Genomic DNA, 26,912 nt, shown 5'->3' with positions numbered 1-26,912 from the left:
TGTGCAACAATCGTCTAAAACATGAAACAATGTAACAATTGAAAAAAATGAGGATTCGAATAGCGCCTTCTCTCGTTTTTGCCACAGCAACTATGTTACGCCAGTGCCATCTAGATTTGTATGTGGATACAGACCAGTTTGACCGATCATGAAAGCTGTGAGCTGTGGCCTGCTGGCTTGCCATTTTGTGACGCCTCGCGTGAAGTCCCGTAAACAAATTCTTATTTTTTAGTTGTTCGCGGGCAAGAACGCGTGATGTCCAAGCGTAGAATTGAAGTCGTGGACCCATATATCAAGAGAAGACCGTGAGTGTATTTTAAAATGTATTTACTCGACTCCTAATGGAATGGCTGGTTTTGCCATGTGCATTGTTAAAAAATTTTTTTTCGATATTGCCGCGCGATTGACTACTACAATTTTGTTATCTCCAAGAGATCATTTCGAAAATTTTATTCATCACTATGTTCACTGTAACATCTCTTTAGCCAGGGGACTTAAATCATAATCTTTTTCGAACGTCGTATTTTCTGTTTTCTAATTTTCCAAGTTTCTACCACTGTCTGTAACACGAACAGTGGTTCTCAAATTCATGTTGAAACTTATACACCTGATTCCAGAAATAAACATCCGATGGCAAACTATGCCGAATAAGATAGTTTTCTAATTTATGTTTACTTATAACCAATAACGAAGAAGAGTTAAAAAAGAATAGTCATAGGTTGTGAAACTACATTTTAGTAGATTTTGTATAGTAGTTCACGTGTCTTGATTAAATTTAAAAGGTTTTTTGGGATGAATGTAATTGGTTTTGTCTGTTTACAATTTTAGAGTTGGGTCAACATCTAATAGTATGGCTGTCGTTCCTCCAACACCAAAAAATCAAGTTCAACTTAATCCTTATACGGGTCTACCATACACACCTAGGTATCATGAATTCTATAAGAAAAGAATCACGTTACCTGTGTTTGAGTATCGTGCAGACTTTATGCGGCTTCTTGCCCAGCATCAATGTATAGTACTTGTGGGAGAAACTGGTTCTGGTAAAACAACCCAAATTCCACAATGGTGCGTGGAACATTCTTTATCTATGGGAACAAAAGGTGTTGCTTGTACACAACCAAGAAGGGTTGCAGCTATGTCTGTGGCTCAGCGAGTTTCAGAAGAGATGGACGTTGCTCTTGGTAATTATTCACTTTACTTCCTAATATGCAATAACAAGTCACAGTAGTATTATTTCTGTAATTACTTTGTAGGTCAAGAAGTAGGATACAGTATTCGTTTCGAAGATTGTAGTTCATCAAAAACTGTATTAAAATATATGACCGATGGTATGCTTCTTCGAGAAGGAATGTCAGATCCCATGCTGGATACATACCAAGTAATATTACTTGACGAAGCTCATGAAAGGACATTAGCTACCGATCTATTGATGGGTGTTCTTAAAGAAGTTATCAAACAAAGACCAGACTTAAAACTCGTTATTATGAGTGCAACCCTTGATGCTGGCAAGTTCCAGCAATACTTTGACAATGCTCCCCTTATGAATGTACCGGGCAGAACCCATCCTGTTGAAATATTCTACACACCGGAGCCAGAACGCGATTACCTTGAAGCTGCCATTAGAACTGTCATTCAGATTCACATGTGCGAAGAAGTTGCTGGGGATTTACTCTTGTTTCTCACTGGTCAGGAAGAAATTGAAGAAGCTTGCAAGAGAATCAAAAGAGAGATGGACAATCTTGGCCCAGATGTTGGTGAATTAAAGTGTATACCATTATATTCAACACTTCCACCGAATCTACAGCAAAGAATTTTTGAACCCGCTCCGCCAAACAAACCAAATGGCGCCATTGGTAGGAAAGTCGTAGTATCTACTAACATTGCTGAAACGTCTTTGACTATTGATGGAGTAGTGTTCGTCATAGATCCCGGTTTTGCCAAGCAAAAGGTACAATACTGTAATACAGCCAGTAAATATATACATTGCTGTTCATGACGTTTATTATCTACAGGTTTACAATCCTAGAATTCGCGTAGAATCTCTACTCGTTTCTCCAATCAGTAAAGCATCCGCCCAGCAAAGAGCAGGTCGTGCAGGACGTACGCGGCCCGGAAAATGTTTTCGATTATACACAGAAAAAGCGTACAAGAACGAGATGCAGGAGAATACCTATCCAGAAATTCTACGATCCAATCTTGGAAGTGTAGTGTTGCAGTTGAAGAAACTTGGAATTGATGACTTGGTAAGTAAAACTTGATACACGAATAAAGTTTATGATGACAAATATTTGAATCTTGAATAGGTTCACTTTGACTTCATGGACCCTCCAGCTCCGGAAACTCTAATGCGAGCGCTAGAACTACTCAACTACTTAGCAGCACTTGATGACGATGGAAACTTGACCGACTTGGGTGCCGTAATGGCGGAATTCCCACTGGATCCACAATTGGCAAAGATGCTCATCGCTTCGTGTAATCACAATTGCAGCAACGAAATACTCAGCATTACTGCAATGCTCTCAGGTATAATATGGGGGTTTATCGTTTCATAGTTTTCTTATGAAACCCGCTTGGTTCCTCGGTAGCACAGGTTACGCTAGGTCTTATTTACAAAATTCTATTTGCACTCTATAACTTAATATCAACATAAAAAATTTAAAAAATACTGTTGATACGTCAGATTAAGATATTAGATTCAGAAGAGTGGTGAGGTAATATGGTGGTGTATTGACGATTGACATGGTATTAGTCCCACAGTGTTTTGTGAGACCTAACGAGGCCAAAAAGGCTGCGGACGATGCCAAAATGAAATTCGCACATATCGACGGTGATCACCTGACACTATTGAACGTTTACCACGCATTCAAACAGAGTGAGTATCTCTGTCATTTTGAAATGTTAAAAAGAACAACACTCGGCTAATAAATATTAACAATGCTCAACAGATGTTGAGGACCCACAATGGTGTTATGACAATTTTGTGAACTACCGGTCATTGAAGAGTGGTGATAACGTCAGACAACAATTGAGCAGAATTATGGACAGATTTAGCTTAAAACGTACTTCAACAGAATTTACATCAAAGGATTATTACATCAATATCAGAAAAGCACTTGTCAATGGTTTCTTTATGCAGGTACGCGTTTCGTTCACCATTCACAACTTTCACAACTCTATACAAAACTTAAATTTTAACCCACTTTATCATGATCATTAATAGGTTGCTCATCTAGAGAGGACAGGACATTATCTTACAATTAAAGACAACCAAATTGTACAACTTCATCCAAGTAGTTGTTTGGATCACAAACCAGAGTGGGTCATTTATAATGAATTTGTCCTGACGACCAAGAATTACATTAGAACTGTCACAGATATAAAACGTGAGTTCATAATAACCACCAAGTGTATAATTCTTATCATAACATTTGTATTGCTCATTTATTGTTCAATTATTTTATTTTTGTTACAGCTGATTGGTTATTGAAGATAGCACCACAATACTATGATCTGCAGAATTTTCCACAGTGTGAAGCTAAAAGACAGCTAGAAGTGATTCAAGGGCGATTAGATTCCAAACAATACCAGGAAGGTTTCTAACCTCAATAGCCTTCTAGCCCCCTTTGAAAATCACAAAAAGTGGTTGATGATAACATTTGTCTATCGTACCATTTCTGTCCTGAACGCTGAAAATTAATCACTCTGAACGAACGAGTATACTTGCAATTGCCCCTGGCAAATTATGAATCCCTCTACCGTCGATCTTTTAATTTTATGGAGTAATATTCAACAGAATTAGATTTTGTGTTTCACCGTGAAGAAGTGATAAGTCGAGGTAAATTTGCATTTTTTTAAGAATCTTGAGGCAAAATTATGTACGGTGGAGGATTAGAAAAAGTACTTTATGGTTACACACTCATGCCAGGAAAAATAAGCCAATTAAAAATTGAGAATATTCACAGGCTAAAAGCACGCAACCGCGTGAAATCACCTGACGAAGTTATTTATGTACAATTTCAAAACTTTAGCAACTAAGTGATTTTACTGGTAGAATTTGTTGATAGACAGTAACGCATTCGGAATGTCACGCTAGGCAGAATAAACGAATTTTTCTATTGAATATTAAAGAATATGTCGAAACAGGTTATATAAAAAAGAAACAGAATTATCGACCAAAGGAGAAGTGCACTAGCGTGCTCTTTCTTTAAAAAAAAAACCCATCGATTTTTCTGTACCAAACTAATCCGTGAAAATATAAAGATGCCTTCGCTTTCGAAAGTTTACTCCTCGCCGAATTAATAAAATTCTATTTATTTATGTTTTAACGACTTCAGCGAAGATTGTGGTTCCTTATGGTCATGGTGTGTCCAACCACGAGTATGAAACTTTAGAAAGCGAATCGTTAGAACTATAGCAAAATTATTGTATAACAAGAAAAGGAAAGAAAATGTGATAATAGTTGAGCGAGTAAAAAAATCTTACGTTTTCAATATTCTTCCAGCATCTAAGAAAGTGACGTGAAACAAAGCATAAAGATATCAAAAGTACTTTGCAACAGAGTATAAGTTGGATAAATCCAAATTATCACAGTTAGCAGCGTAGTACCACTAAATACCTTGTAGTCCCACATAAATGACGTTTTGTCAAAATAAAAAAAAGTCCAACACGTAGAACGTTCATCTTACTCCAAACGCTTGACTTACGGGACGTGTGCTCGAAACGTAACTTACGGTTAGAGTCTGTTTTTTTAACTAAAACTGCACCCTGATATCGTAATACAAGTTTTATTTTCTAAATGGAAATTATGCTTCAATGTTCTACGTTTCGCATTTATAAACATGTTAATAAATGCAACACTTGGTTTTTTGTAAATAATGCAAGAGAACAACGTACGAGGGGTAAAATTCGTGATGATTTCATTAAGTTTATTAATGTGGACGGTGTTTCATTATAATGTATCACACTTCATTCCAATAAAATAATAACGAAATCTTGTTACCTTCTCTTTATGTCTCGAAATAGTTGTGCGGTTTTTCTTTGAATTTTGTATACATTATAAAATGTTTAAACGTACCGCTGTTTTCTGAGATTTAAATTGTTGGTTGAGAACCTCTATGAGCTTACCAACTCAGATAAATATTCTACGATCACATGAGGTATGAGAATACTCTAGTATTTCGTCAGAAAGTTCCGTCATTGCAACGAATTTTTTTGTCAATCAAACGAGAGAATATCATGGCATCAATTACCTTGCCGGCTTCTGTAAGATTTGTACGTCTTGCAGTCGAGAATTTCTACCAAATTAATAAAAACATTAGTCTACGGTGAGTTTTTTAAGAATTTTGTAACCTGCTTGTGTTTGATTGCTTTTTTTAGATGGAAAATGTACGTTACCAAAACGTGATTAAGGTTAGATGTTAGGTAATGTCGAAATTTTTTACTAATTGATACGTTTCCTACGATTGTTATATAATTAACACAATAAATTTGATAATTATGCACTTTTATAACTAATCTATAAGTGCAATTCATTGGGTTCTTTTTTTTCTTTAACGTTGCACAAATCACGTTCTTTTCAGTCGGTTGAACCTTATACTTTTTTGAGTTATTCAAAAAATGAAATTGTATACTTTTATTCATTAATAGAATGTAAATTTTATGTTTTTATTTGCAGGACATTACGACCAAAATATGCTTCATTATTTCCACAAAAAGCATTTAGCACAGCAACTGAAGAGAGAAAGACAGAAGGTGGTGAGACGCAGCCTCCAGTACAAGATACTAATGAAATAGAAAAAAAGTTTAAGACTGAACTAGAACTCTTAAATAAGGAGATTGCTGAACTCAAGGAGTTTAATGCCAAATTGAATGACAAATACAAGCGTGCATTGGCTGATAGTGAAAACCTAAGAGTCCGTTTGACCAAACAGATTGAGGATGCCAAACTTTTTGGTATTCAAGGGTTTTGCAAAGATCTCTTGGAAGTGGCAGATATCCTTGGTAAGGCTACAGAAAGTGTACCTAAACATGAGCTTACAGACAGGAATCCTCACTTAAAAAGTCTATATGAAGGTTTGATAATGACTGAGACTCAATTACAGAAGGTATCTAATAAATAAATTTATGCTGATTCATGTTAAAACCAAAGCTAAGATAAATGAGTTTAATATAATTTACATTTTTGGTTATAGGTTTTCAAAAAGCATGGGTTAACATCAGTTAATCCACTTAACGAAAAATTTGATCCAAATCAACATGAAGCCTTATTTGAGCAGGTAATTTTCATACATTTTTTAATGTGCATTTATATATTTAACTCTAAGAACATTGTACAAAATACGTCAATTCTGTTAAACAGGAGGTAGAAGGTAAGGAGGCAGGAACTGTTGTGGTTGTATCAAAAGTTGGGTACAAATTACATGAACGAATAGTCCGACCTGCTCTTGTCGGAGTTGCCAAGGCGTAATTCAGATCAAGCAGCCTGTGAAGAAATCCTAGGCATTGAAACCCATATTTGCACTTTGGTGTTAAATGTTATCCAATAAAATATCCATAACTCACTTTTATTTAAATTGATTAGGACACTTGAAAGGTACAAAAACTAGAGATAAAAAGAATATTTTTACTTAGGCAGCAGAATATTATAAAAACAAAAAACCAAGTCACTGATCTGCTTATGGGGTCTCAAGAGTTACTTTATATTCCGATAGAGTTTTATTCAACAAGTTATGCAATCTTATTATATTAAATATTTTTGCCATGATTAATGCTAATGCAAGATGCATTATGAAACATTCATATAGACTCTTGCATTGTATTATATGCATGATGGTTTGAGTTTTTGTGCAAATTTATTCTATGAACATAAAATAAATTACATTGAATAAAACAGATGTGTTATGAAAAAGAAATACAAAGTTCACAATTTGGCAAAAACTAAAAAATATCTTAAGCAGCAAAACAGATTGTGTTGAATGCAAAGAATGGTTTGGAACTGTAAACTTAGATCAAACATAATTATTAGTGTATTCATTTATTGTGCATTACATTTATACAATATATCTCAAAGTACATGTGTGCACTTGCAAGTTACAAATTTTTGTGTGGAATGCTTTTTTCACTCAGACTTCTTATTTTTATCACGCGTTTTCATACAATTTAGAATAATCCTTTGGAAAGATATGAGATAGCAGGCACTCACAAGTCTAAGCAACCCCATAAGTAAGGATTGCAGAATCAACTCACTAAGCGAACTAAATGGTGACATTCCAGCACATAAAGTAGTAAGAATGAAGCCTTCCATTCCAACAGTGGAGAAGAATTTGCCACTCTGGAAAATATTTATTCTAATATTAGTTACATAGATCCTTCAAATTTAATGAATTCTTTATTACCAAGGCATCTTTGATCAGCTGATCAGCAACATCTTCTGGATTAACAAGACCAGCAGCTGCTGAAATCAACTTAGTTTCCAAGGGCTTTGAAAGCTCTTCTATAGCAAATCCTGGTGTGTCTGTATCCGGTGGTAAGCAAAGAGTTACACTAACATTGTGAGGATTTAACTCCATTGCTATGCTCTCGGCCAGACCACGAAGGGCAAACTTAGTACTCGAATAAGCTGAATAACCAAACACACCTAAACAAAGACACTTCAATCGCATTTTATTCATTAAGTTAATAATGCAAACTAACACAATTATAAATAGGTGTGATATGTTTAGCATGACAATGTTATATATGGTAATCGTACCTACGAACACTATGATATACAATGTATTATATGTCAATTATATTACTGACCTAAAAGAGCAGCTTGAGAAGAGGTTAATACAATGATTCCTTCCTTAGTACTTTTCATCCTGGGTACCACAGCTTTAATACAGTAGTAAGTACCAAGGAAATTGATGTCTATCATATACTTCAAATTCTCTGTAGTGGTATCTTCAATTTTTCCACAAATTGCGGTACCCGCGCAATTAACAAGCATATAAATCGGTCCCATAGTTTTTTCTAGATCATTTAATGATTTCTCTACATTCTCATAACTCTTTCCAATGTCCAGCGAAAGGTATTCTACCTTTTGAATATCTCTGTTTCGACATGCTTGTAAAATTTCAGATTTGGCTGATTCCAATTTTTGTACATCTCGCGCTATAATTGTCACATGAGCACCTTGTTTAGCGGCTAACAATGCCACACATTTTCCAATTCCACTAGAACCACCAGTTACCTATATAATAAATGGTGTCAATGTACATACAATTGTTTATAAAGCACGCGATATACGAATTGTACTATAAAGATCATAATTTGAATAACTTACAACGACATGTTTGTTTGCGATACTTTTAAGTCGGCCACGCCAAAAAAGTTGTTTTATGATTAAAATAATAATTAGAACAACGGAACCTGCCAAAGCAACACCAAGAAACACTCCCATTTCGAAAAAAATCTTGTGAAGCTTATTAATTTATAATGTACTGATTGTGACGTACACTACTTTTATAAATGCAATAGCCCAGCGACTTTGAATTAGTTAGGAAACGTAAAATTGAATATAATAGATAAGAATTGATCAGTTTTTACAGATAGTACTCATTCTCAAATATTAGACTTCTGCTGCTCGTGACATCTTTAATATCCACCGAAAGTTGCTGCCGATTACAAAATAAAACGACACTGAATGGCGAAATTAACGGGAAGTAATATTAAAGAGAAAATAATTATTTAATGTAATAAATTTATATATTAACACTTAGAAGAGAATAACACGCAAAACTCCTTAGAAGGATTGGAAGTTGCCAAAATTACCGTTGCGCAGCTTGCTGCGCAGAATCCGGGGAGTGGGAGAGAGTGCCGAAAGGAGTACTTGGTCTCTGAGCGCTCATTTTTCCACGAGCCGGCCTTGTATACTGATTTCTTGGATGTTCCCGTATCATCTATTTCTATCCTCACATTTTTCTATTTTTTACTTTATCCCTTGAATTCTTCCCTTTTTTATAACTTTATTATTGCTTCTTTATTTTCCTTATATCTCGATTACTTCTTACCTTTTTCTGTCAACGTTGCGCCACTCATAGTGCAACTTGATCCAATTCTCCTATTTGATGATTGGCTGAATAAATGGTTTTATATCCTTTCCACAAACCGATTCAGTTACTAGAAGAGTAGTAGAAGGAAAAAGTGAGATTGTAATGCAAGACTAAAAGGAGAATGAGGAAGTGAAAAGATAGAGAAAAGATGTTTGAAAGGGAACGAAGAGAATGGAAAATGTGAAATGGGCCCTCCCCGCCCCTTTCCGTGAAGTCCTACCTCTCCACAAGGAAGATACGATCTCTCCGAGGCCGAACAGAGGACCGTGTTTTGGGGATGAAGGAAAAAACCCCTGGGTCTTGAAACTACCAATCTTAGAACTCCGAGGAGAAAAACCTCAGGAACCAAAGGAAGTTTGTTCGAGCAACGAGAAATACGCAAATATAAGATAAACGTGAAAGTCCAGTTTCAAAGAGAGACTGACTAATCTAAAAGTTGCTTGAAAGCACTTATATTGCTTCAAGTGAAGTTGACCCAGGACCTTAAGCGCAGACAGGACTTTACCCAGAGCCAACGGACTACACCTCGACCTCCCCACCGACACATAGGATCGTCTCTACCCATACGAGTGCTCAAAGGTCAACAACGTCTTGGAACATTTTTAGGAAAACGAACAAATTATGCTTATAGTTGCAAAAAGTAGACACACTGTCTACAATCACTGCACGCAAAATCATGTTCGTAGCATACCCCGTGGGTGCTTAAGGCCCCCGTCGGAAGCTTCGGAAAGAGCAAATTGCGACCATAACTTGAGCAAGCTCAGCAGATGAGGCGGAAAAGCAATCCCCTTCATCATGTTCTACGTATAGTTAATCTAACAGGGTGAAAACCTTTATAGAACTACTCGATTGAATATGCTCAGCCGGATCAAAAAAGTAGGAACAGTAAAACAAGCATAACGGATAGTGAGGGGCGTAGAGTGACACTGAGTGACACTGCTAATTATGGCATAAAAACATTCCGTCATTATCTGCGGTTAGTAAAGTAAGAGATTCATATATAACTTCATCATGTTGGGTCGGTATATCAGATTCGCGAAAGTACCAAGTACACGGTAGAGCCAGGTAGAGCTTATTCATCTTTCATCACATTCATATTTGTGTGGTACTGACAAACCGGAATACGTAATCTATCTCTAGTCAACAGTATTGTTGCTCTGCTAAAAAGTTTGCAACAAAAATTGGTTGATTTTGCTCTTGCGTGTTACTGGAATAGGTGGCGTAACAGCTCTTGTGATTTAAAAATCAATCATATGTGGGAAAACTGTCAAAAAAATGTTCAGTAACGTGCCAAGAAAGTTTTTGAAGAACTCGGACTCCGCCGAAGTATGTTTTTCATTGAATTTCTGTAAATATTAAAAGTTTAATTATCTGAACGATATTTTCATACTTTATCAGGTTGATGTTCGTGAAGATGAAGAGCAGGCAATTAAGTTTCAAGAAATTATTGATCTTTTGGTTGCTGCTGGATATTTTAGAGCCAGAATAAAAGGCCTGTCAAATTTTGACAAGGTAAGAATTTAATATAGAAGTTTCATTTTCATACGAATTAACAAATTATATAATTTATCAGGTTATTGGTGGGATGACTTGGTGTATCGAATCATGTAACTTTGATGTCGATGTAGATTTATTATTTCGTGAGAATCTGACAATTGGTCAGAAAATGTAAGTGCAGTTACTCATCCATCAGATGCTCATTTCAAATGGAATATTTATATTATTTATATTTTTTAGTTCCCTGACTGAAAAAATTGTTGTCATGTTACCAAAAATGAATTGTCCACATAGAATTGAACCTCACCAAATACAAGGTTTAGATTGTATCCATATATTTCCAATTATTCAAGTGAGATTTTAATGATACATTATAGTTCCATGTAAATGAAATACTTAAAAAAAAAATAAATAAATTGATAATTTTTAGTGGCTAGTCAAACGCTCAATGGAAAAGAGGGAAGAAACAGGTGACTTAGTCAGATCATTTGCGATCAGTCAGTTTGACAAGAATTATTCCTTTTTGGAAGATCATGATAAAGTCATTGAGAAGAAAACCATCATTCCCTACATTAAATCAGCTAAGGTAAAGACAAATATTTTATAAGTTTGATATTCTATGCCTTGTACAAAGTGCATGTCTTTTATGATCTTTGCAAATGTAGAAAGCATTTGAACCACGACGTTGTTTTAAACGGAAAGATCCTCCTTTGAGTGATGAAATTGATCAAGTTCGAAGTACTCTTTTGGAATATGGTTCATTGGCGATTACATCAGTACTATCAAAAACAAGCACATTGCAGGGTGTATCTAATTCCAATGCAAAAGAACAAGAGGAGAATAGTGATGACTTAATGAAAAGTATGTCCATTGCTGATGATAATATAGTAAGTCTTTTAGCTCTTATTTTATAACCTTTATATCAAGAAGCAAAATGTTAAATATTTCTTTATTTCACAAACTTATCAAATAGAGTCGTCTAAGTGCCAGTGCAGTTGGAAGCATTGTAGGTATGCAGGCACAAGAAATTGCTGAAGTTACTAAGCAATATGCTTCCTTAAATGTAGGAGCTGAAGTATGTATCCACTTAGCATTTTTAATTACCATATGCTATATCAGCTCATGAAAACCAACTATTCAGGAAAATTCTATGTCAACGTTGATTGGTGCAATTGCTGCGCTGGACAAGCAAAAAACAAATCTAAAAAGCAGAGAACAGAAGTTGAAAAAGGAAAAAGATGCCTTATTGGAGAAGGTATCCGAAACAATTGAGAGACTGAATAAAGTTCGCACAGAGGAACGTAGTGTACAAGATGCATTCCAAGCAATGAAAGATATGGAAACTGATGAGAATAGAAGGTAAACAAATAAGTATACGGTGCAATTTAATTAATAATGCTCATCTCGATTATTTCTAATACATTTTTTAGTATTATACAAAATTTGGAACAGCTTCTCCTGGTGCATGATAATATGAAAGATCAGGAACATAAATTTCGCGAACAATGCAAAGCAGACTTGAATGTATTTCAAGAAATGGTCTCACAGGTTGAGAGTAGTGAATTACGCGAAGAAGAAATGCATACAGTGGAATATGAGGAGCAAAAAGAAATTGTCAATAAGTTGCGATTACAATTAGCTAAAAAAAATCGTGCAATAGCATCATTAACGAGGCAACTTGATGATGTCCCAGGTCGTTCTGAATTAAACCAATATCAACGACGTTTTTTGGAACTATATAATCAAGGTACACGATATATGTCCTACAAGCATCAATATTATTTTTATATAAAAAAAAACCTCCAGTTTCAGCGAAACATAAGGAAACTAAGCAATATTATACCTTGTACAATACACTGGACGATACAAAATTGTATCTGAGCAAGGAATTGACTTTGTTAAATTCCATACAAGATAATTACAACGAGTAAGACGATTATCAACCACTATCTCTATTACTTACAATGTTAATTGTCTAACGAACCCACCGTATCTTAATTATCTTTTCAATAGAGCTATGTCATCGACAAGTGGCAAGGAACAATTTTTAAAGCAGTTCGAAGCTATTGTCGCAGGTGTGGATAAGAACAAAGCAAAGGTATGTACCATAATTTACTCAACAAGTAACAAAATAAAAAGTATGTACTTCAATATCAAGGTGGAAAGAAGATGCGCCGATGAAAAGATCAGAAGGGATGCTCTGAGTCAACAGCTCGTTACATTAATAGAACAACAACGCCGTTACGTTGTTGCAGTTCAACAATTAACAACTGAGTGTCGCAAAAACGAAGCGTTATTAGCTCAACTTCGTGGACCATGAATATATATACTGGAGACGTCTCCGTCGGGTACTCTTCTCTGCCGGGCAACTAGGTACGTCAAGACTATCTCCCCACGGTAGATTCGAGCCTCTCGACCTCAACTAAACAATAACGAAATCTTACGAGAGCCTTGACATAACTGTACGAATCAACCCGAGAGCGTAGCTTCTGAGCAGGGTGGCGACCCGAAGGGAACCAGAAATCGAGAACGTTATCTGTATCGGTAACCGGAGCCGCCTTGGGACAGTGATTCGAAAAAGCACGTCACAATATATATATATATACACACACACTAATATATGTCTAACAAAAAAAGATCAAAAATCATCTTGCTAAGTGCAACAATGCAAAACAATGGAATGAAGGACGAGGGTGATTGGTGAAAATAACAAGAAACTTTGCCCGTTGATCACATCAATTTATTTAGTCGATCCTATGAGCGACGCAATATCTTCGGAACAAAGTTCCATAATAGAATTAAGAGTTACATGTTTTGATACCCCACAATACGCCATTACTTTCTCATACAATGTGGGATAATTTTATGAGTTTGACATCTACATATCGAGACTCGTATCGTATCGAAGTGGAGCGTGTGAAGCCATACTTCATAAACATCATCATAATCATCACAATAATAAAGGAGACCGTTCACGCAAACATTCATTCGCGTCGTTCTCATATAGAATTCTAAAATCATTTGCACTCTTTTCATTAATCAGATGTCATCTGTTTCGCGCTTTTGAGTGTCAGTCAAACATGCCGACCAGCAGTAATAAACAATAACGCCTACCACCCTCCCTCTTTCCAAACCCTTTGGAAACCGAGTGTAAAAAAGTTATCGGCAGTCAGAGAATAAGAAAATGTACAAAATCACTTGGACCAAAGGTCACGCCGTTAATTGCTCGTAAACGACACGTTTTGCGAGAAAACCCAGAATAATCGAACTCCCCGAGTTTGATTGAGTGCCTTTGTCGTATATATATGTATATATCTTTTAATCTATATATGAAATGCGTCGCAATTATACACGCGTGCGTATGCCTCATTTGCGCCGAAAATGCACAACGAATTTTCGATCGTTGGATCACTCATCCACATGGTTATTCTATGGCTTAGAATAATCAACACAATCATATGCATATGTATAAACTTTACAGTATGACAATCCTCCTTTTTTTCTTATCATTTTCTCTCTCTTTAATGTTCTATAAGCATTTCCTTCTTGCTTTAATCATTTTTTTTTTTAATGTCTATCCCTCCCCCTCATTCATTCGGTCTCATATATTACTTCATTTTCATTTGCTTCGTAATCATCCCATATATAAGAAGTCTCCTGGTAATTCATTTGACGCATTTATCTGTTTATCGGCAAATAAAATTCCATACCCCGTAATTTCGCATCTCCCGTTCGGACGATACGAAATCTCAAATCGGTTTCATCATCCATCATGATGCAAAATGGATACCTAAATGATTTTCTCCATGTTTGGTACGTATAAGTCTTTGGTCTCGGATGGGAATTTACACGCTGGGAACTTGTCACGCAGCGGTCTGAGCAAATTGTCGTTTGGCACATACACTAACAATTTTGCACAAAAATTATTCATACTTGCGTAATTGCCTGGCGTACATTCAGACCTACATACTTCTTATTCACGTTCCTTCTCTTTCTTCTCACATTTATATTCATTCTCTCGCTCTCACCATCATCGTTCTCTTTATTATAATTAACGCTTACCGCTCTCATTTTGTCAGACACCGATATCGTGGGAAGAATTAAAAATATCTAATACGACCAGAAATTGCCGATCAGAGTCATCTTAACAACAATTGGAAATTATTAGGAAGGAATAGTTTGTTTTGTTAAGTAACGCCAAAAGTGATATTTTTGAGGGTCATCGATTGGTAATGGGTGTGATTGATTGATTGGAGAACGTGATCAGGAAGACGAGGAAAGGTACAGCTTGTTGATATTTTTCCCGCACTAAGTACAAATGGGAAGTGACAAGCCTGCGTACGATTGTATAACCATGTCACGTGACGATCCAGTTGCGAGGGGTAGAACCATCCCCTTAGTTGATTGCGAAATGAGAATCCGAATATTGGTTACGCGCAATCTAGACGGCGATGGAGTAATCCGAGGAGGTATTGTTCTGCGTGTTGGGTCTGGACCAAAGAGAACTGCGCAGGCCTAATTTTAGTTTCTTCAGGGAATCAATGTCGCACTCTGCTTCACTGAGCTCGGGTCGATCACCACGTTCACCACTTCCAGTCGAGGGTCTCACACTCGTTTGATTCCCGACGAAGGCCGTTTCCGCTACCGATATCGGTGGGAGAAGAGTGCGCAGTGAGCTCCTGCTGGGAACATGCCATCTTAAGAGATAGCCGTATCGATGATCTTATGTGGATTGTCATTGTGAGATGTGCGGAATGAAATGATGGAGGTTTTGTATGCGACTATAGATATGGAGTTAACCTGCTTACCTGGAGCGTCCTCTTCTGGGAAGGGATTTCTGTTCGGACATGGGTGAAATATCTGAAGAAGTGCTGGATGTTCCATGATAGATGAAGTCTGAAACTGCTCGGACTACAATGGAAAAGATATCAATATAAATTTTTCATTTCATTCGAAACAATACGAAATTATTAAAAATTGATTAAAACTTACTATGCTTCAATTTCCCGGCGTCCAACTGATTCGATGACTCCGTTCTTGAACTCGTCAATTGATCTGGGTCAGACTCGCTCTCGTCGCTCTCCACATCTCCTGGTGCTTGCTGCTTCCTTTGATGACGTCGACGGGACGACACACTCTTCATACTCTAAAAAAAAATAAGCAAGCGTTATTAGAAATATTTTATATAATTCAAGTTAGAGAGACGCAGGCATTTTTTTACTGTTGAGATATTAGCAAAATTTTATTTATTTAAAGAGATTTTACCGCTGCGGGTGGCGGACTTGCGCATCCTTCTGTCATGGCGTGCTCGTGATACATGAAACTGTGAAGAAGTGTATTGTTGGGATGAAGTCCGGCCGTTGACGCTTCCGCTGCCCCTCCCAGTCCTCCCAATCCTCCCAGCCCTCCCAGGCTTCCCGCGCCACCCTCCGAAAGCTGGAACGTAGCGTACGGCGAGATGTCCTCCGCCGTCTCTGTAACCCATCAGAGGCATTGCCTACCTTTTAAATGGCGTCAGGTTTCCATTTAGAGTGATAACAGAGTTACGCCGGCCAACGGGCCAGGTTCACCATATTAATTTACTCCTTTCATATAATCTTCGCGCTCTCTCTTCTTTTTCGACTAATACAATTTTTTAAATATTATATATACTGCCTTCCTATGCCAATCGGATTCTTCTATTTCTTTTTTGCACACTACTTACTTGTCTGTTGGACATATCGAACCTGTCCGCCGTATCGTAATAAACGTTCACCTGGAATCTTGTCTGGTCCACCGGCGCTCGTTGCTTGTTGAAGAGCAACCTTGTGAATGGTTGCGTAATATCTTTCTCTTTGCGTTTCAGCATTCTGTTGATTCTCCTGGGATTCCTTCATAGGTCGTTGTACTCTGTCTCCTAGGTATCCTGGAAAAGAATTGCATCAACATAGTTACTCGTTCTTAAGGTACCTGGTGAATGTCATATTTACTGTTTCTCCAACGGAAGACAACTGTCGCTGCAGCTGCCAATAATGCCAGCATGGCAACTAACAATGGAAGCATGACCTTCACGTCAGCATAAAACGGTATTACTGAAGTGATACCACGTTTTGATAATTCTGGTGGTGGTGGATCTGTAAAAGAAAATTTTAGTAAGCAAGACTATTTTGAATGGATACTTATACTCTTTAGTAAGGATCTTACCGCCATCTTTTGTGAGTGTAACAAAAGTGAATTCTGCCTGATTGCTACCAGCTACGTTGTATGCCTCAACTTTAAGCTGATAGACTGAACTTGGTGAGAGATTTGTTACAATGTATCTTCGCTGCATCTTTACATTGTTCGATACCAATATCCAGTGAAAACCATTGATCGGTCTATATTGAATCACAAAATAGAGAATTGGACAGCCATTGTCAGGCCAAACATGAAGACGCAGTGTTAGAGTGGTGGAATTTGGACCCAGTAATGCAGCAGCTGGTGGTATACCAGGTGCTTGACCTTGAGTGCGAACTGATAAAACAGGAGACGAAGGACTGCTACCTATTTTATTGTGAGAAGTCAAATAAAGGTGGTACGTATTGCCGCATAGTAAACCCTGAAAAGAGATACTTAAATTCCCAATCCTTCCAATTGCGTGATACAATTTTATAATCTACACTAATATACCTTTAATTCATGATTCGTTGCACGACGTGGTAACTGAAGTTCTTCCAAATTTGCATGAGTCCTACGATGATGAAGAGTGTAACCAGTCAGTGGAGCTCCTCCATTATGTCCAGGTTTCCAATGGAGCAAGATACTGCTGGAGGTTGAACTAGTTACGTAAAGGACTGGTGCACTTGGTGGAACTGTGAAACAGTTTTTCTAATCAGTAATCAAATTATATTTTAATTAATTGTCACAGTCACCTTGTACGATAAGAGTATACTGCAGTCGATCGCTTCCTTGAGAATTTTCTACTTGACAAGTATAATTTCCACTGTCGTGAGTCTGAAGACTTGACAAAACAAGTTCACCGGTTTGTAAAATTTGTATATTTCGATTAGAATCCGCTCGAATTTGTTCAACACCCTTGAACCATTCACGCGTTGGTTCACCAACCGCATTGCAGGCAAGCGTGGCCGATCCTCTCCAAGGACGTATAATGTGACCTCCAAATGACGTGATTCGTGCAGCTACACGATTCGTTGGTACTTGAGCAGCTACTCGTGAACTTTGACCTTCGCCTACTCTTGTGCTCGCTGTTACCCAAAATTGGTATTCAACGTGCGACTGTAGTCCTGATGCTTCGAAGAAGGTGTTCGTTGCTGGGAGTACTCTTTTCCCATGATTAAGTTCTTCGCGTCCATTTACGATTCTATGATACAATAAATAAGAAATATGGAATATAGGATTACACAATGAGTCGAAAATTAAAATCATTAATAGAAAACGAACAATGGCTTGCCTTGTATATAAATTGTACGTCGTAATTATTCCATTAGGTTCTAAAGGTGGTAACCACGAAATTAAAAGTGCCTGGGGTGAACTTACAACGACCTTTATATCGGCTGGACTTCCGGGAACTGAAAATTTCTCAAGATAATTAAAATCTCGTTACCGCAAGTGTTAATTAATTATATAATTTAAATACACCCGCTATATAATTAGTTTCAGGAGAAAGTAACATTAATCACCGTCTTCTTCTGTATGACAATAAGTTGTCCTAGTTGGTACACCATCGCCGACTCTTGTAAAAGCCAATACTTGTATACTGTAGTTTGTATATCTTCTTAAACCAGTAAGAACGGCAGTCAGAGCACTAGTCTTTCGCACCTTTACCATAAATTAAAATGATCCAACACACTTTACACGTCGTTCATCCAAAAGCTTACAATGGACATGTCAAAGATAGGAAATACCTCAATTTCATCAGCACCACGCCATACTTCAGCTAAAACTGGTTCATAATGCAACTTGTATCCTTGAATAATACCATTGCTGTGTGAATTAGGTGGTGGTTGCCATGAAACCTGCAGAGACTGTGCAGTCAATGAGGCACATCGAACATCCTCGGGTGGCATGCTGGGCACTAATAAAATGCCGATTAATTAATATCAAGCTAAGAGAAATAATTGATAAGAAAACAAGCTTTCCTCACCATCCTCAAGGGTCTGTGTAGTCAGCGGCTCTGATAATGGTCCTGAACCAACCTGATTGTAGGCCTGAACAACAAGGGTGTAACGTGTATAAGGTCGCAGTGCAGTCAGGCGTAGTTCACCGCCTCCATCCTCGCCATCCCCGGCAACGGAAGTGAAGTTGTAAGCTGGATTTCCAGAGCTGCGACAGGTTCACGTTTGGTTCGACCGCACCGCCATTAACGCTTTAAAGTAGGCGTTGTAGGAGCGTGGAAGGGTAGGACATTGTGGAAGGATTCATTCTCGCACCTCGTCTCCCTGTAACCGACGTTGAATCCTTGAACGTCCCCGTGTCTGAGTTCAGGTATAGGTGGTGCCCAGGTCACGAGGACTTCTGTCGAAGAGAGTGCTCTGGCTGCTAGGTTGATAGGTGGTCCAGCTGGTCTTTGAGGTTCAGTTCTAACCATCAGTTCAGATGACGGTACCGATCGTCCAGCTGGTCCTTCCGCGATGATACGGATCGTATACCTGGTTGCTGGTTTCAGTTCGTCTATCAATGCTGCGTAGGGTAAGGGTGTTCCAGTCAATTCTTGTTGCTGCCAGATACCACCTGATCAAATCATGAAATCTCGATTCAACATTCTTATTCCTTAACAAGAATATTTTGCATGTACAAACTATCAAACAAATCTACTATACCTTCACCCTCTTTGTACTGAAGTATATACTTGGATACTTCACTAGTATCCTGAGCTTTATGCTGCCACTTTACATTGATACTTCGACTAGCCACCATTGCTGTTTCAAGAGAGTTCGGAGGATGTGGCGGTTCTGCAAGATTCACGATAAAAATAATTATACGGCCTCGCTCATAGTAATTGTCATCTTAAAGCTACGTTCACAACAAAAGTAATTATACAACCTTGAACAAGAAGCTGGACCAATTGCTGATCTCGTCCATAAAGATTGCTAGCTTGACAAAAGTAAGCTCCACTGTCAGAAGCTTCCGCGGACGCAATTTGTAACTGTGCAACAACCCCATCTGGTATCACTTCCTGTTTAACAGTGACTCTATAGGAGTAGAAAAAGAAGGAAAAGTCAATCGACTTAGATTATTCGATTGATATCTCCCTGCAATGTAGAAGACCTCTAATCACAATATCCCACCGATAATTTGTCGAAGGATTTAGTTCGATCTTTCCACCCTTGAGCCACGTGACGATAACAGGCTTATCGCCATGAACTTCGCAATGGAGGGTGGCAGTGTCTCCCTTTTTGACGGTGATCAATCGCGAGGGTGCAGCAAAGTAGGGCGAAGCTACGAAAATACAGATTTCTCATGTTTAATAAAAAATCTTTTCATCAAATTCTGTATACCCTTAGAAATTCATCGTCATCCCCTACTTACAATTGACTTTAAGCTGGACGACCTTTCCGATACCAGTACCAATACCATTACTGGCTTGACACAAATAAAAACCTTCACGATCCTCCTTGACATGTTGCAACAGAAGAGTACCGTTGCTCAAAAGCTTTGTGTAAGCTCTATCACGCAATTCTTCGTACTCCCCCGATTTACCACCTGTGCAAAATAAAAGAGAATATACATATATATATATATAGTATATTCGACTGCTGTTATCCTTGGATGAATTTTATACATTAAATATATATTATATATATATTTAAAAATTTACCAGTAGCCTTTTTCCAAACTATCGTCGGATTCGGCACGCCCTGTGCTTGACAGTGCAGTGCCACGTGTCTATTTCTCTCCACGTTCACGTCAGTCGGTTCGACTATCCACCGTGGCGGCACTGAAAGGCAGATTGTCAAATTTAAATAATAATTTCCGGGTATTTAAAGACGTATAAATCGTTTAATTATCTTAATTAATATAAATAGGTATGTAGGTAAAGCGCGTGATTTTTGGGAGGTCGTCAACAAAGCGCGGCACGACGCCATCAAAGCACGGACGGTGCTGTCGACAAGCGTGTACTTCTATCGTGATTCTCTAACATCGCTTATTTACGGTGGTATCAACTGTGATTAGAGATATAAACACATCAACATATATATACCTATAGACATGACACATGTAACCGCACTTATCATATGATAATTGTGCATTTTATTAATAAATCAAATACAACCTTTACGTCCATCCAAAAACAGGACGTTATATATCACTTAAAAATTTCATATCAATAATAAACTGTATATAAGTTGACTATGAAATTTATTTTGAATAAACATAATAATCTACAAAAAAATTGAACTTCAATAAGCACTGGTTGAGTACGGGACTTATGTCACTTTAGCAAGAAACTGTATGCTGCACAAACTAAATGTAATTTGTTAACATGTGTATGCATAGGATACATATGAATATGAATATACCAAATGTATATAAGGTGTACGTGGCAATGTACGAAGTGGCAATATAAAGGCAAAGAGCAAGATAGACAATGATTATTACGAAAGGATATTATTTGGTTCCACCTGATTCAGGAAACAAGGAATATAAGGAATCCGGAGTCAAAGGAATTGACGGTTAAACGTGGGGTGTTTCGTCAATTTGTCTGGTTAAAAATTTTGGAAAATTATCTGACTTTTATATCGTATTTGAATAGTATGACGAGCACCCCGCCGTAAAACGATCAATGATATTTAGTGATAAATTTGACAGGTGAGTTCAAGGGGGTTCCGGGTTCTACTTTACGGTGATTGTCAAAAGAAAACGCTGCACAAGCGATATTAAGTACTGTGAGGGTAATTCAACGTTATACAAAACGGCAATATTTATATGATCGTGAACGTATATATCTTTACTCGTGTTACACACGTAGAATTGTCATGAGTGTAATAATGATTAATGCGTACGTTAAGAAAGAGGAATTAGTAAGACGTACGGGAGGTTATGTGGTTAACGCTTTGTGTCACTGCGACAAAATCCCGTCTCTAACGACTAGGTTCGATATACGTATATATATATACATACTACCTACAGATTAAGTGGTACAGTGATACAGTGCAAACGAGAAAGGTCGGAAGTTCATACTGAAGCAGAAGTCACTTCTGAACTGTCAATTTGACTGGATGAAAATACGTGAGATATTACGGTAACTTCAGTTTAGGAGTGAAACTAACCTGCCTTTCCAGTTGGCTCTGGACGATAATAAAGAATGTAGAAAGAAAGTCATGCCAAAGAGAGATAAAGATGATCGAAAGATTTAATATACAATAAATACCAACAGTTAAGGGTGAACAAGAAGATAAATAGAACAGGAACGGAATAAAGTGGTTGTATACTAGTAGATCGTAGATCGCAAACATGCAAAGTATTCTTTCACACACGCACACAAGAGGTACAGTAGAGAAAAACGTTTTAAATAAAGGAAGGTGCAACTGTTACCTTATTATTCGGTCAAGTCAAGCAAACCTCAGGGGGTCCACGAGATACCGACGCATTCCCAGAGAGCCAAAGCAACGCAAATGTAATACACACTGTGTCTGGGGAATTCTAGGTTACAGGGTGCGACTGTATCGTCACCAGAACTTGGCCGAGGTGCCGTGTACGTTAGAATTTGTTTGAAAAATATTATCTTTCTTGGAAACTGATCTTTCGTATCTTTTAATACGAGTTTTGTACGCTACAACGCAAAGATAAAGTTTATACACTGCATTTAAAATTGACACTTGAGCTGTATTAAAATAATTTTTACTGGATATAATATACGTATACGTTTGATGTGTCATATTGGACATGTTGAAATTGATAAATCGTTATTTCGATGTGTACAATTTTTGACATCGCATTACGAGCGAAGTATTGATGACGACACACGATGGCAGCTGATGGCGCGGGATTAGAGTCGAAAGCGTGACGTCGTGACGATGATGATGAAGACTTTGTGTGACGGGATTCGCCAGGACTGATTGGATCAGGAGTAATCGAATTTGAAGTGAACTTTTTTTTTTGTAAAATTACATTATAAATTGAAACTGTATCGGATATCATAAATAACAGTTACCGATTTGAATGAATATCTTTAAAAATGAAATATAAACAATGAAATTTGTCTCATGTGAAATATTTTTGTATATCCAGTTGAAATTTATCAATTGGACTTTCCATTTGTCAGATCATCATTACAGACTCAAGTAATATTAATATTTTAATATCAGTAATTGCACGATGATACGCAAGGACAATTTTATTCGAATAAATTGTCAATTTTCGACGTAAGTCACGAATGTTCTAAGTATACAAGTCGAACGTAACGATAGGTTGAAATAACAGCTGCAATTTGACGAGGACCTTAAGGAAAGATTTTGTTGGCAGTATAGGAGGTTGGATAAGGGGTCGATCATCTAGTTACCTTTTACCTGTAGCTTGGCCGTGTACCTGACCTCGGCGGCGGGGTTCGCGGCGACGCAGGTATAGTCGCCAGAGTGTTCGGCCGCGAGGCTCGATATACTGAGTAGACTGGAATAAGGATCCAGTTGGGAGACATTGGCGACGGAGGCCAGCTTTGGTGGCAGAGGAAAAGGAGTTTGGCCGTCTTTCAGCCAGGAAATGGTAAGTGGTGGATCACCCGCCGCGACCCCGCACACCGTCCGCGTCCGCATCCCCTCGGAAAGTCCCTCTTGGAAGGTAAATGGCTCAATTATAGGGGGTACTGGAAAAGGTCAAGAGAGAAGAGAGAACCATACGTGAGAGCGAGAAAAAGATTGCACCAAAAACGGAAAAACTTTCGTACAGGTAATAATGATGGTAGTACGTTCATGTATGTATATGTATATATACAGTATAGGTATAGAGTATAGTAACGTATTATGTAATATGTATATACAAGAGAGAGAGAGAGAGGTTGGCCCCGCCACGGACTGCTACCTGCCGCCCTTGTACATAGAATATCGCACGACCCCCGTGTCACACCATCGTTCAACGCAAAAGAGCAGCATTCAACGGGCATTCGACGGCATTCGACGTTATTTCACAGCATCCCCAAGATTCCCCCCTCCCGAGCATCCCTCTTCAGTCGCGAGACGGTTGATGTCTATTGGATAATATATACAGCAATACCGACTGCCGTGACAACCCCGAGCAGTGATTTCTCCGTGATTTCAGCTGGGGAATGGTCTTTTTATTGTCCCCCTAGCGGTAACCACGAGAACGAAGCGGATGCTCGAGAGAGCGGACGACCTGCCGGCACAGGAAATTCGTTTCGTCGCCGAGGGGTTGGTTTCTTTGGATGTGTCGCTCCTGGTAGACAGGAGGGGGGTTGAAGGAGTCAGTGGGGGGGGGGTAGCTTCGTGCAAAAAGGTCGACAGGCGAAATCGGCATGAACAAACATCAACGCCGTCGAGTTATGCGATTCGGTGTGGATGGTAGTAGATGGCAGGAGGTGGTGTAGTATTATGAGAGGGTAGTAGCGGTAAGGGTGATGGAAATAAAAATAGAAAGGATCGACGGTTCAGAAGATAGACTGTATACTCTGGCAGAGTGGAGCGAAGGGTTTGTGTTTTATAGTAAAGAGGGATGCGCCGGCCGGCCGTACGTCACACCACTGATACAGACGCTTTAACGCATTCGCACAGACGCACGGGGGTGGGCGGCCAGGGCGTCGGGCGATCGTTGGGGCCTAGAAGAGGATTACCATGAACCACAAGCCGTTGCGTGTGCGATACCTCTGCGGCGAGATTCCGCGCAACGCACGAGTAGTTTCCGTTGTGATCTGGAGATAAACTTTCAATCATCAGTATGCTATTGAACTGGTCCACATTGGTGACAGTGACACGTTCCGAAGGACCCATCGAGCGGCCGTCTTTCAGCCAAGAAATTGACAGTGGCAAGTCACCCCGTGTCACGGAGCAGGTCAGGGTCGTTCTCTCTCCAAGATGAAGATCACGGTCTGCCGTGAATGGGCTAATTTTGGGAGGTACTGAAATAACAATAAAACCAATACACGAATACATGATGATCATCCTCCTGGTGACCGCGATAATGCGGTCCATGGATTTTTCATTCTTCTTCGTTCCTGAAAACCCCCTTAGATTTTCATGTGAATTCCGGGTATTCTGTTCTTTAAATCTGATTGGTTCAGCTTCTCGTCCAAGAAGATGGCGACATAGGACGTCGTACGGGGATAGAGTTTGTTCTCGGAGAGCGGTACCTCTGGTTCGTCTTCGTGTAGGCAGAGTCATCAGTTTCCTAAGGTATATTTTGATAACAGTGTTATCGATGGCCTTACCGATTACAGCTACGTCCCCGGATCTTCTGGCACTGTGTCCTTGCTTATTGCTCGCCCAGCAAGTGTATACACCGGTGTCGCCTTCCTTTTGGACGCTGGAAACCACCAGGGTGCCATCCGGTAGTACCTTCTGACGTAGATCATCCGGTAGCTCACGTCCGGCACGTTCCCATTTGATTTCTTCTATAGGATAACCAGCTACCGGGCATTTCAGTCGTAAAGTTTCACCAGCCACGGCAGTTACTTTTGGGATGAATCGTATGTAGGGAAGACCTGATATTTTTATGTAAAAAATAATTATAATTATTAATTGTTGTCTTTCTTTCATATTTATTTAGATTCTGTACAAATAATTTCTTTACCATAGACATTCAGTCTTGCCGCGTGAGTCACTTTTCCGGCGCGATTTTCCGCAGTGCACGAATACTCGCCGCCATCTTCCACCATCACGTGACTGATGTTTACATGAGATATTACGTCACCGTGAACTGTTACATATTGTCCAATAACGAATCTATAACAGAACGATTAAATGTTTATCTCGAAATTTTTTATTCTTTATTTCAACAAGAATATTTTAGCATCTTCTTATTTCGTCACGACGGAAATTCATACTGCAATTACTCCCCAACTGCAATATGCAGTGAGATACGCGTTTAACACGATACACATGTCAAACGTTCCTGTAAATATTGTATTTCAATTATACGAATTGCGTATTTGTGTCGGTGTATGCACTCTAATTTTCTTTAATCGATCTGCTTTCGATAAATTACGTATTCCAAATCCTCATTGTAGCATACAAATCACGTTTCATACATAATAATGTATGAAAAAAAACGATACATACATAAATGTCTGCAGTTGAAAATATTTATCCGCTTGAACGAATTGACTTTTGAATAAAATTATTACGAAATTTCTCAATACAATTAATACTTGCCGTGCATTGATAGGTAGAGGGAAACCATCGAGGGTCCATGATACTTGGGGCGTTGGATTTCCGGCTGCTGAACATTTCAGCGACACAGCTGGTCCCGGCTGAAGTGTCTGCTCTATGAAAGAGTAAAGAAGAAGCGGCGGCGCGTCTGAAACAGGAAGCGTGAGAGACAAAAATAAGAAAAAAGGATTCGACTTTTAAACTCAAAACTAGTAGCTGTGAATTCGTACTACGACAGAAGGAAGAACGGAGAATGAAAGAGAATGAGATGGATAGTTAATGGTAGTAAAGAAAAAAAAAAAAAGAAATGAATAGGAAAGATGCAGAGAAATAGTGAATAAGGGAAAAGTAATGAGTGCCGTAAAGAAAGTTCACTCGTTCCAAAAGAAGTTCATGGATAATTCCGTAGGGGTGCAGCACTGCAGCAATTAAAAGAGATTCGAACGCGACTCTACACTCGTTATCATTAAAAAGGTGAAAACGAGTCCAATTGTAATTTCGAATTGAACCAAATAATGTACCTCGCTTTCTCTTTCTTACTCGTATAAATACTTAAATAATAAAATTTCTCCAGAACCCCTTCGGCATTGTTGAAAAACTCCTAAGTACCAGCTCGATCCGTCCTAACGACATCAGTCGTCATTGTTCCAGCTCGACAGACTGTATCGTGGAATTCCATCGATGATCAAATAATTATTATACGATGAACAGAGACATCGTGAGTCACGTTAATTATTTTTAGGACTGAATAGACTTCCATAATGTACAAGGACAGTAGACGCTTCTTTGCCCTGGTGGAAATTAAATTTTTTCTTTCCAGCTTACGTCAGCGTTCTCGTTCTTTCAATTCATCTTTTTATACCTGTCTTTTCTCTCTCTCTCTCTCTCTCTCTCTCTCTCTCTTTCTCTCCCTTTCTGTCTTTGTTACTCTCTCCCTGAAATTCTCGCTCTTCCCACACCAGTAGTAACGTCCCGAGGCAGGCCGCCGATTTCGAGAATTCTCTTTGACGCAAATTCCATGCATTAC

The 26,912-nt window shown here is 38.5% G+C and overlaps 5 protein-coding genes across 22 annotated transcripts in view; 3 read left to right on the top strand and 2 right to left on the bottom strand.

Annotated features, from left to right (window-relative positions):
• The first annotated feature begins 126 nt into the window (after positions 1-126).
• Positions 127-5,811, top strand: LOC107272241 (putative pre-mRNA-splicing factor ATP-dependent RNA helicase PRP1). Of its 2 annotated transcripts, XR_003061142.1 has the most exons (10): positions 127-305; positions 829-1,181; positions 1,254-1,948; positions 2,013-2,243; positions 2,304-2,523; positions 2,750-2,872; positions 2,946-3,136; positions 3,221-3,383; positions 3,473-3,835; positions 5,675-5,811. XR_003061142.1 is itself a non-coding variant. In XM_015749208.2 (9 exons), the coding sequence occupies exons 1-9, from the start codon at positions 256-258 to the stop codon at positions 3,598-3,600; spliced, it is 2,154 nt and encodes a 717-aa protein (XP_015604694.1). In that variant the 5' UTR covers positions 127-255; the 3' UTR covers positions 3,601-4,670. The 2 variants fall into 2 exon arrangements, 1 of the variants encoding a protein (XP_015604694.1); XM_015749208.2 differs by lacking the exon at positions 5,675-5,811 and having other exon boundaries at positions 3,473-4,670.
• LOC107272245 (grpE protein homolog, mitochondrial) lies at positions 5,051-6,572 on the top strand. Its single transcript, XM_015749216.2, has 4 exons — positions 5,051-5,324; positions 5,675-6,104; positions 6,192-6,275; positions 6,359-6,572. Exons 1-4 carry the CDS (start codon positions 5,152-5,154, stop codon positions 6,464-6,466), a joined length of 795 nt encoding a protein of 264 aa, XP_015604702.1. The 5' UTR covers positions 5,051-5,151; the 3' UTR covers positions 6,467-6,572.
• Positions 6,573-7,014: 442 nt separating this feature from the next.
• Positions 7,015-8,827, bottom strand: LOC107272244 (3-ketodihydrosphingosine reductase). Its single transcript, XM_015749215.2, has 4 exons — positions 8,324-8,827; positions 7,801-8,230; positions 7,395-7,636; positions 7,015-7,330 (listed from the first exon to the last, which is right to left on the bottom strand). The coding sequence occupies exons 1-4, from the start codon at positions 8,438-8,440 to the stop codon at positions 7,118-7,120; spliced, it is 1,002 nt and encodes a 333-aa protein (XP_015604701.1). The 5' UTR covers positions 8,441-8,827; the 3' UTR covers positions 7,015-7,117.
• A 1,272-nt stretch (positions 8,828-10,099) lies between these two features.
• On the top strand, positions 10,100-12,928 carry LOC107272242 (coiled-coil domain-containing protein 93). 2 transcript variants are annotated; one of them, XM_015749209.2, is made up of 12 exons: positions 10,101-10,418; positions 10,491-10,604; positions 10,666-10,760; positions 10,830-10,941; positions 11,020-11,175; positions 11,255-11,476; positions 11,563-11,664; positions 11,731-11,948; positions 12,020-12,336; positions 12,396-12,516; positions 12,603-12,687; positions 12,748-12,928. In XM_015749209.2, the coding sequence occupies exons 1-12, from the start codon at positions 10,368-10,370 to the stop codon at positions 12,907-12,909; spliced, it is 1,755 nt and encodes a 584-aa protein (XP_015604695.1). In that variant the 5' UTR covers positions 10,101-10,367; the 3' UTR covers positions 12,910-12,928. The 2 variants fall into 2 exon arrangements, with proteins under 2 accessions (XP_024945333.1, XP_015604695.1); XM_025089565.1 differs by lacking the exons at positions 10,666-10,760; positions 10,830-10,941 and having other exon boundaries at positions 10,100-10,418.
• Positions 12,929-13,307: 379 nt separating this feature from the next.
• LOC107272239 (Down syndrome cell adhesion molecule-like protein Dscam2) overlaps positions 13,308-26,912 on the bottom strand; it is a 45,856-nt gene continuing 32,251 nt past the window's right edge. For 2 of the 16 annotated variants that reach the window (XM_025089562.1, XM_015749195.2), the window contains exons 8-30: positions 25,889-26,033; positions 25,308-25,459; positions 24,946-25,218; positions 24,352-24,636; positions 20,386-20,505; positions 20,097-20,270; positions 19,856-20,006; positions 19,611-19,759; positions 19,388-19,519; positions 18,998-19,298; positions 18,712-18,890; positions 18,473-18,642; positions 18,248-18,386; positions 18,019-18,136; positions 17,480-17,928; positions 17,238-17,419; positions 16,773-17,166; positions 16,559-16,702; positions 16,294-16,494; positions 15,855-16,063; positions 15,582-15,735; positions 15,398-15,500; positions 13,308-15,286 (exon numbers count right to left, since the gene is read on the bottom strand). In XM_025089562.1, the coding sequence (XP_024945330.1) occupies positions 15,031-15,286; positions 15,398-15,500; positions 15,582-15,735; positions 15,855-16,063; positions 16,294-16,494; positions 16,559-16,702; positions 16,773-17,166; positions 17,238-17,419; positions 17,480-17,928; positions 18,019-18,136; positions 18,248-18,386; positions 18,473-18,642; positions 18,712-18,890; positions 18,998-19,298; positions 19,388-19,519; positions 19,611-19,759; positions 19,856-20,006; positions 20,097-20,270; positions 20,386-20,505; positions 24,352-24,636; positions 24,946-25,218; positions 25,308-25,459; positions 25,889-26,033 (4,580 nt within the window). In that variant the 3' untranslated portion in view covers positions 13,308-15,030. Of the gene's footprint in view, positions 15,312-15,397; positions 15,501-15,581; positions 15,736-15,854; positions 16,064-16,083; positions 16,212-16,293; positions 16,495-16,558; positions 16,703-16,772; positions 17,167-17,237; positions 17,420-17,479; positions 17,929-18,018; positions 18,137-18,247; positions 18,387-18,472; positions 18,643-18,711; positions 18,891-18,997; positions 19,299-19,387; positions 19,520-19,610; positions 19,760-19,855; positions 20,007-20,096; positions 20,271-20,385; positions 20,506-23,070; positions 23,371-24,351; positions 25,219-25,307; positions 25,460-25,888; positions 26,034-26,912 lie in introns of those variants that run through there. The other 14 variants (XM_025089561.1, XM_015749194.2, XM_025089554.1 and 11 more) reach the window with 12 other exon arrangements.

Source organism: Cephus cinctus, unplaced genomic scaffold (genome assembly GCF_000341935.2).
Source record: "Cephus cinctus unplaced genomic scaffold, Ccin1 Ccin1_scaffold1146, whole genome shotgun sequence".
In the NCBI taxonomy this organism is placed as follows: domain Eukaryota; kingdom Metazoa; phylum Arthropoda; class Insecta; order Hymenoptera; family Cephidae; genus Cephus; species Cephus cinctus.
Note: the sequence above shows the minus strand (reverse complement) of the source record. Positions and strands in the feature narration are given on the sequence as shown.

Coding starts and splice junctions, on each gene's coding strand:
- LOC107272241 (XM_015749208.2), top strand. CDS start 256: ATGTCCAAGCGTAGAATTGAAGTCGTGGACCCATATATCAAGAGAAGA. Junction 1,182..1,253: donor AGAGATGGACGTTGCTCTTG/GTAATTATTCAC, acceptor ATTACTTTGTAG/GTCAAGAAGTAGGATACAGT. Junction 3,384..3,472: donor AACTGTCACAGATATAAAAC/GTGAGTTCATAA, acceptor TTTTTGTTACAG/CTGATTGGTTATTGAAGATA.
- LOC107272244 (XM_015749215.2), bottom strand. CDS start 8,440: ATGGGAGTGTTTCTTGGTGTTGCTTTGGCAGGTTCCGTTGTTCTAATT. Junction 8,231..8,323: donor TCGCAAACAAACATGTCGTT/GTAAGTTATTCA, acceptor TTTATTATATAG/GTAACTGGTGGTTCTAGTGG. Junction 7,331..7,394: donor AGCTGATCAAAGATGCCTTG/GTAATAAAGAAT, acceptor AATATTTTCCAG/AGTGGCAAATTCTTCTCCAC.
- LOC107272245 (XM_015749216.2), top strand. CDS start 5,152: ATGAGGTATGAGAATACTCTAGTATTTCGTCAGAAAGTTCCGTCATTG. Junction 5,325..5,674: donor AATAAAAACATTAGTCTACG/GTGAGTTTTTTA, acceptor TTTTATTTGCAG/GACATTACGACCAAAATATG. Junction 6,276..6,358: donor ATGAAGCCTTATTTGAGCAG/GTAATTTTCATA, acceptor TCTGTTAAACAG/GAGGTAGAAGGTAAGGAGGC.
- LOC107272242 (XM_015749209.2), top strand. CDS start 10,368: ATGTTCAGTAACGTGCCAAGAAAGTTTTTGAAGAACTCGGACTCCGCC. Junction 11,477..11,562: donor CCATTGCTGATGATAATATA/GTAAGTCTTTTA, acceptor CTTATCAAATAG/AGTCGTCTAAGTGCCAGTGC. Junction 11,665..11,730: donor CCTTAAATGTAGGAGCTGAA/GTATGTATCCAC, acceptor CCAACTATTCAG/GAAAATTCTATGTCAACGTT.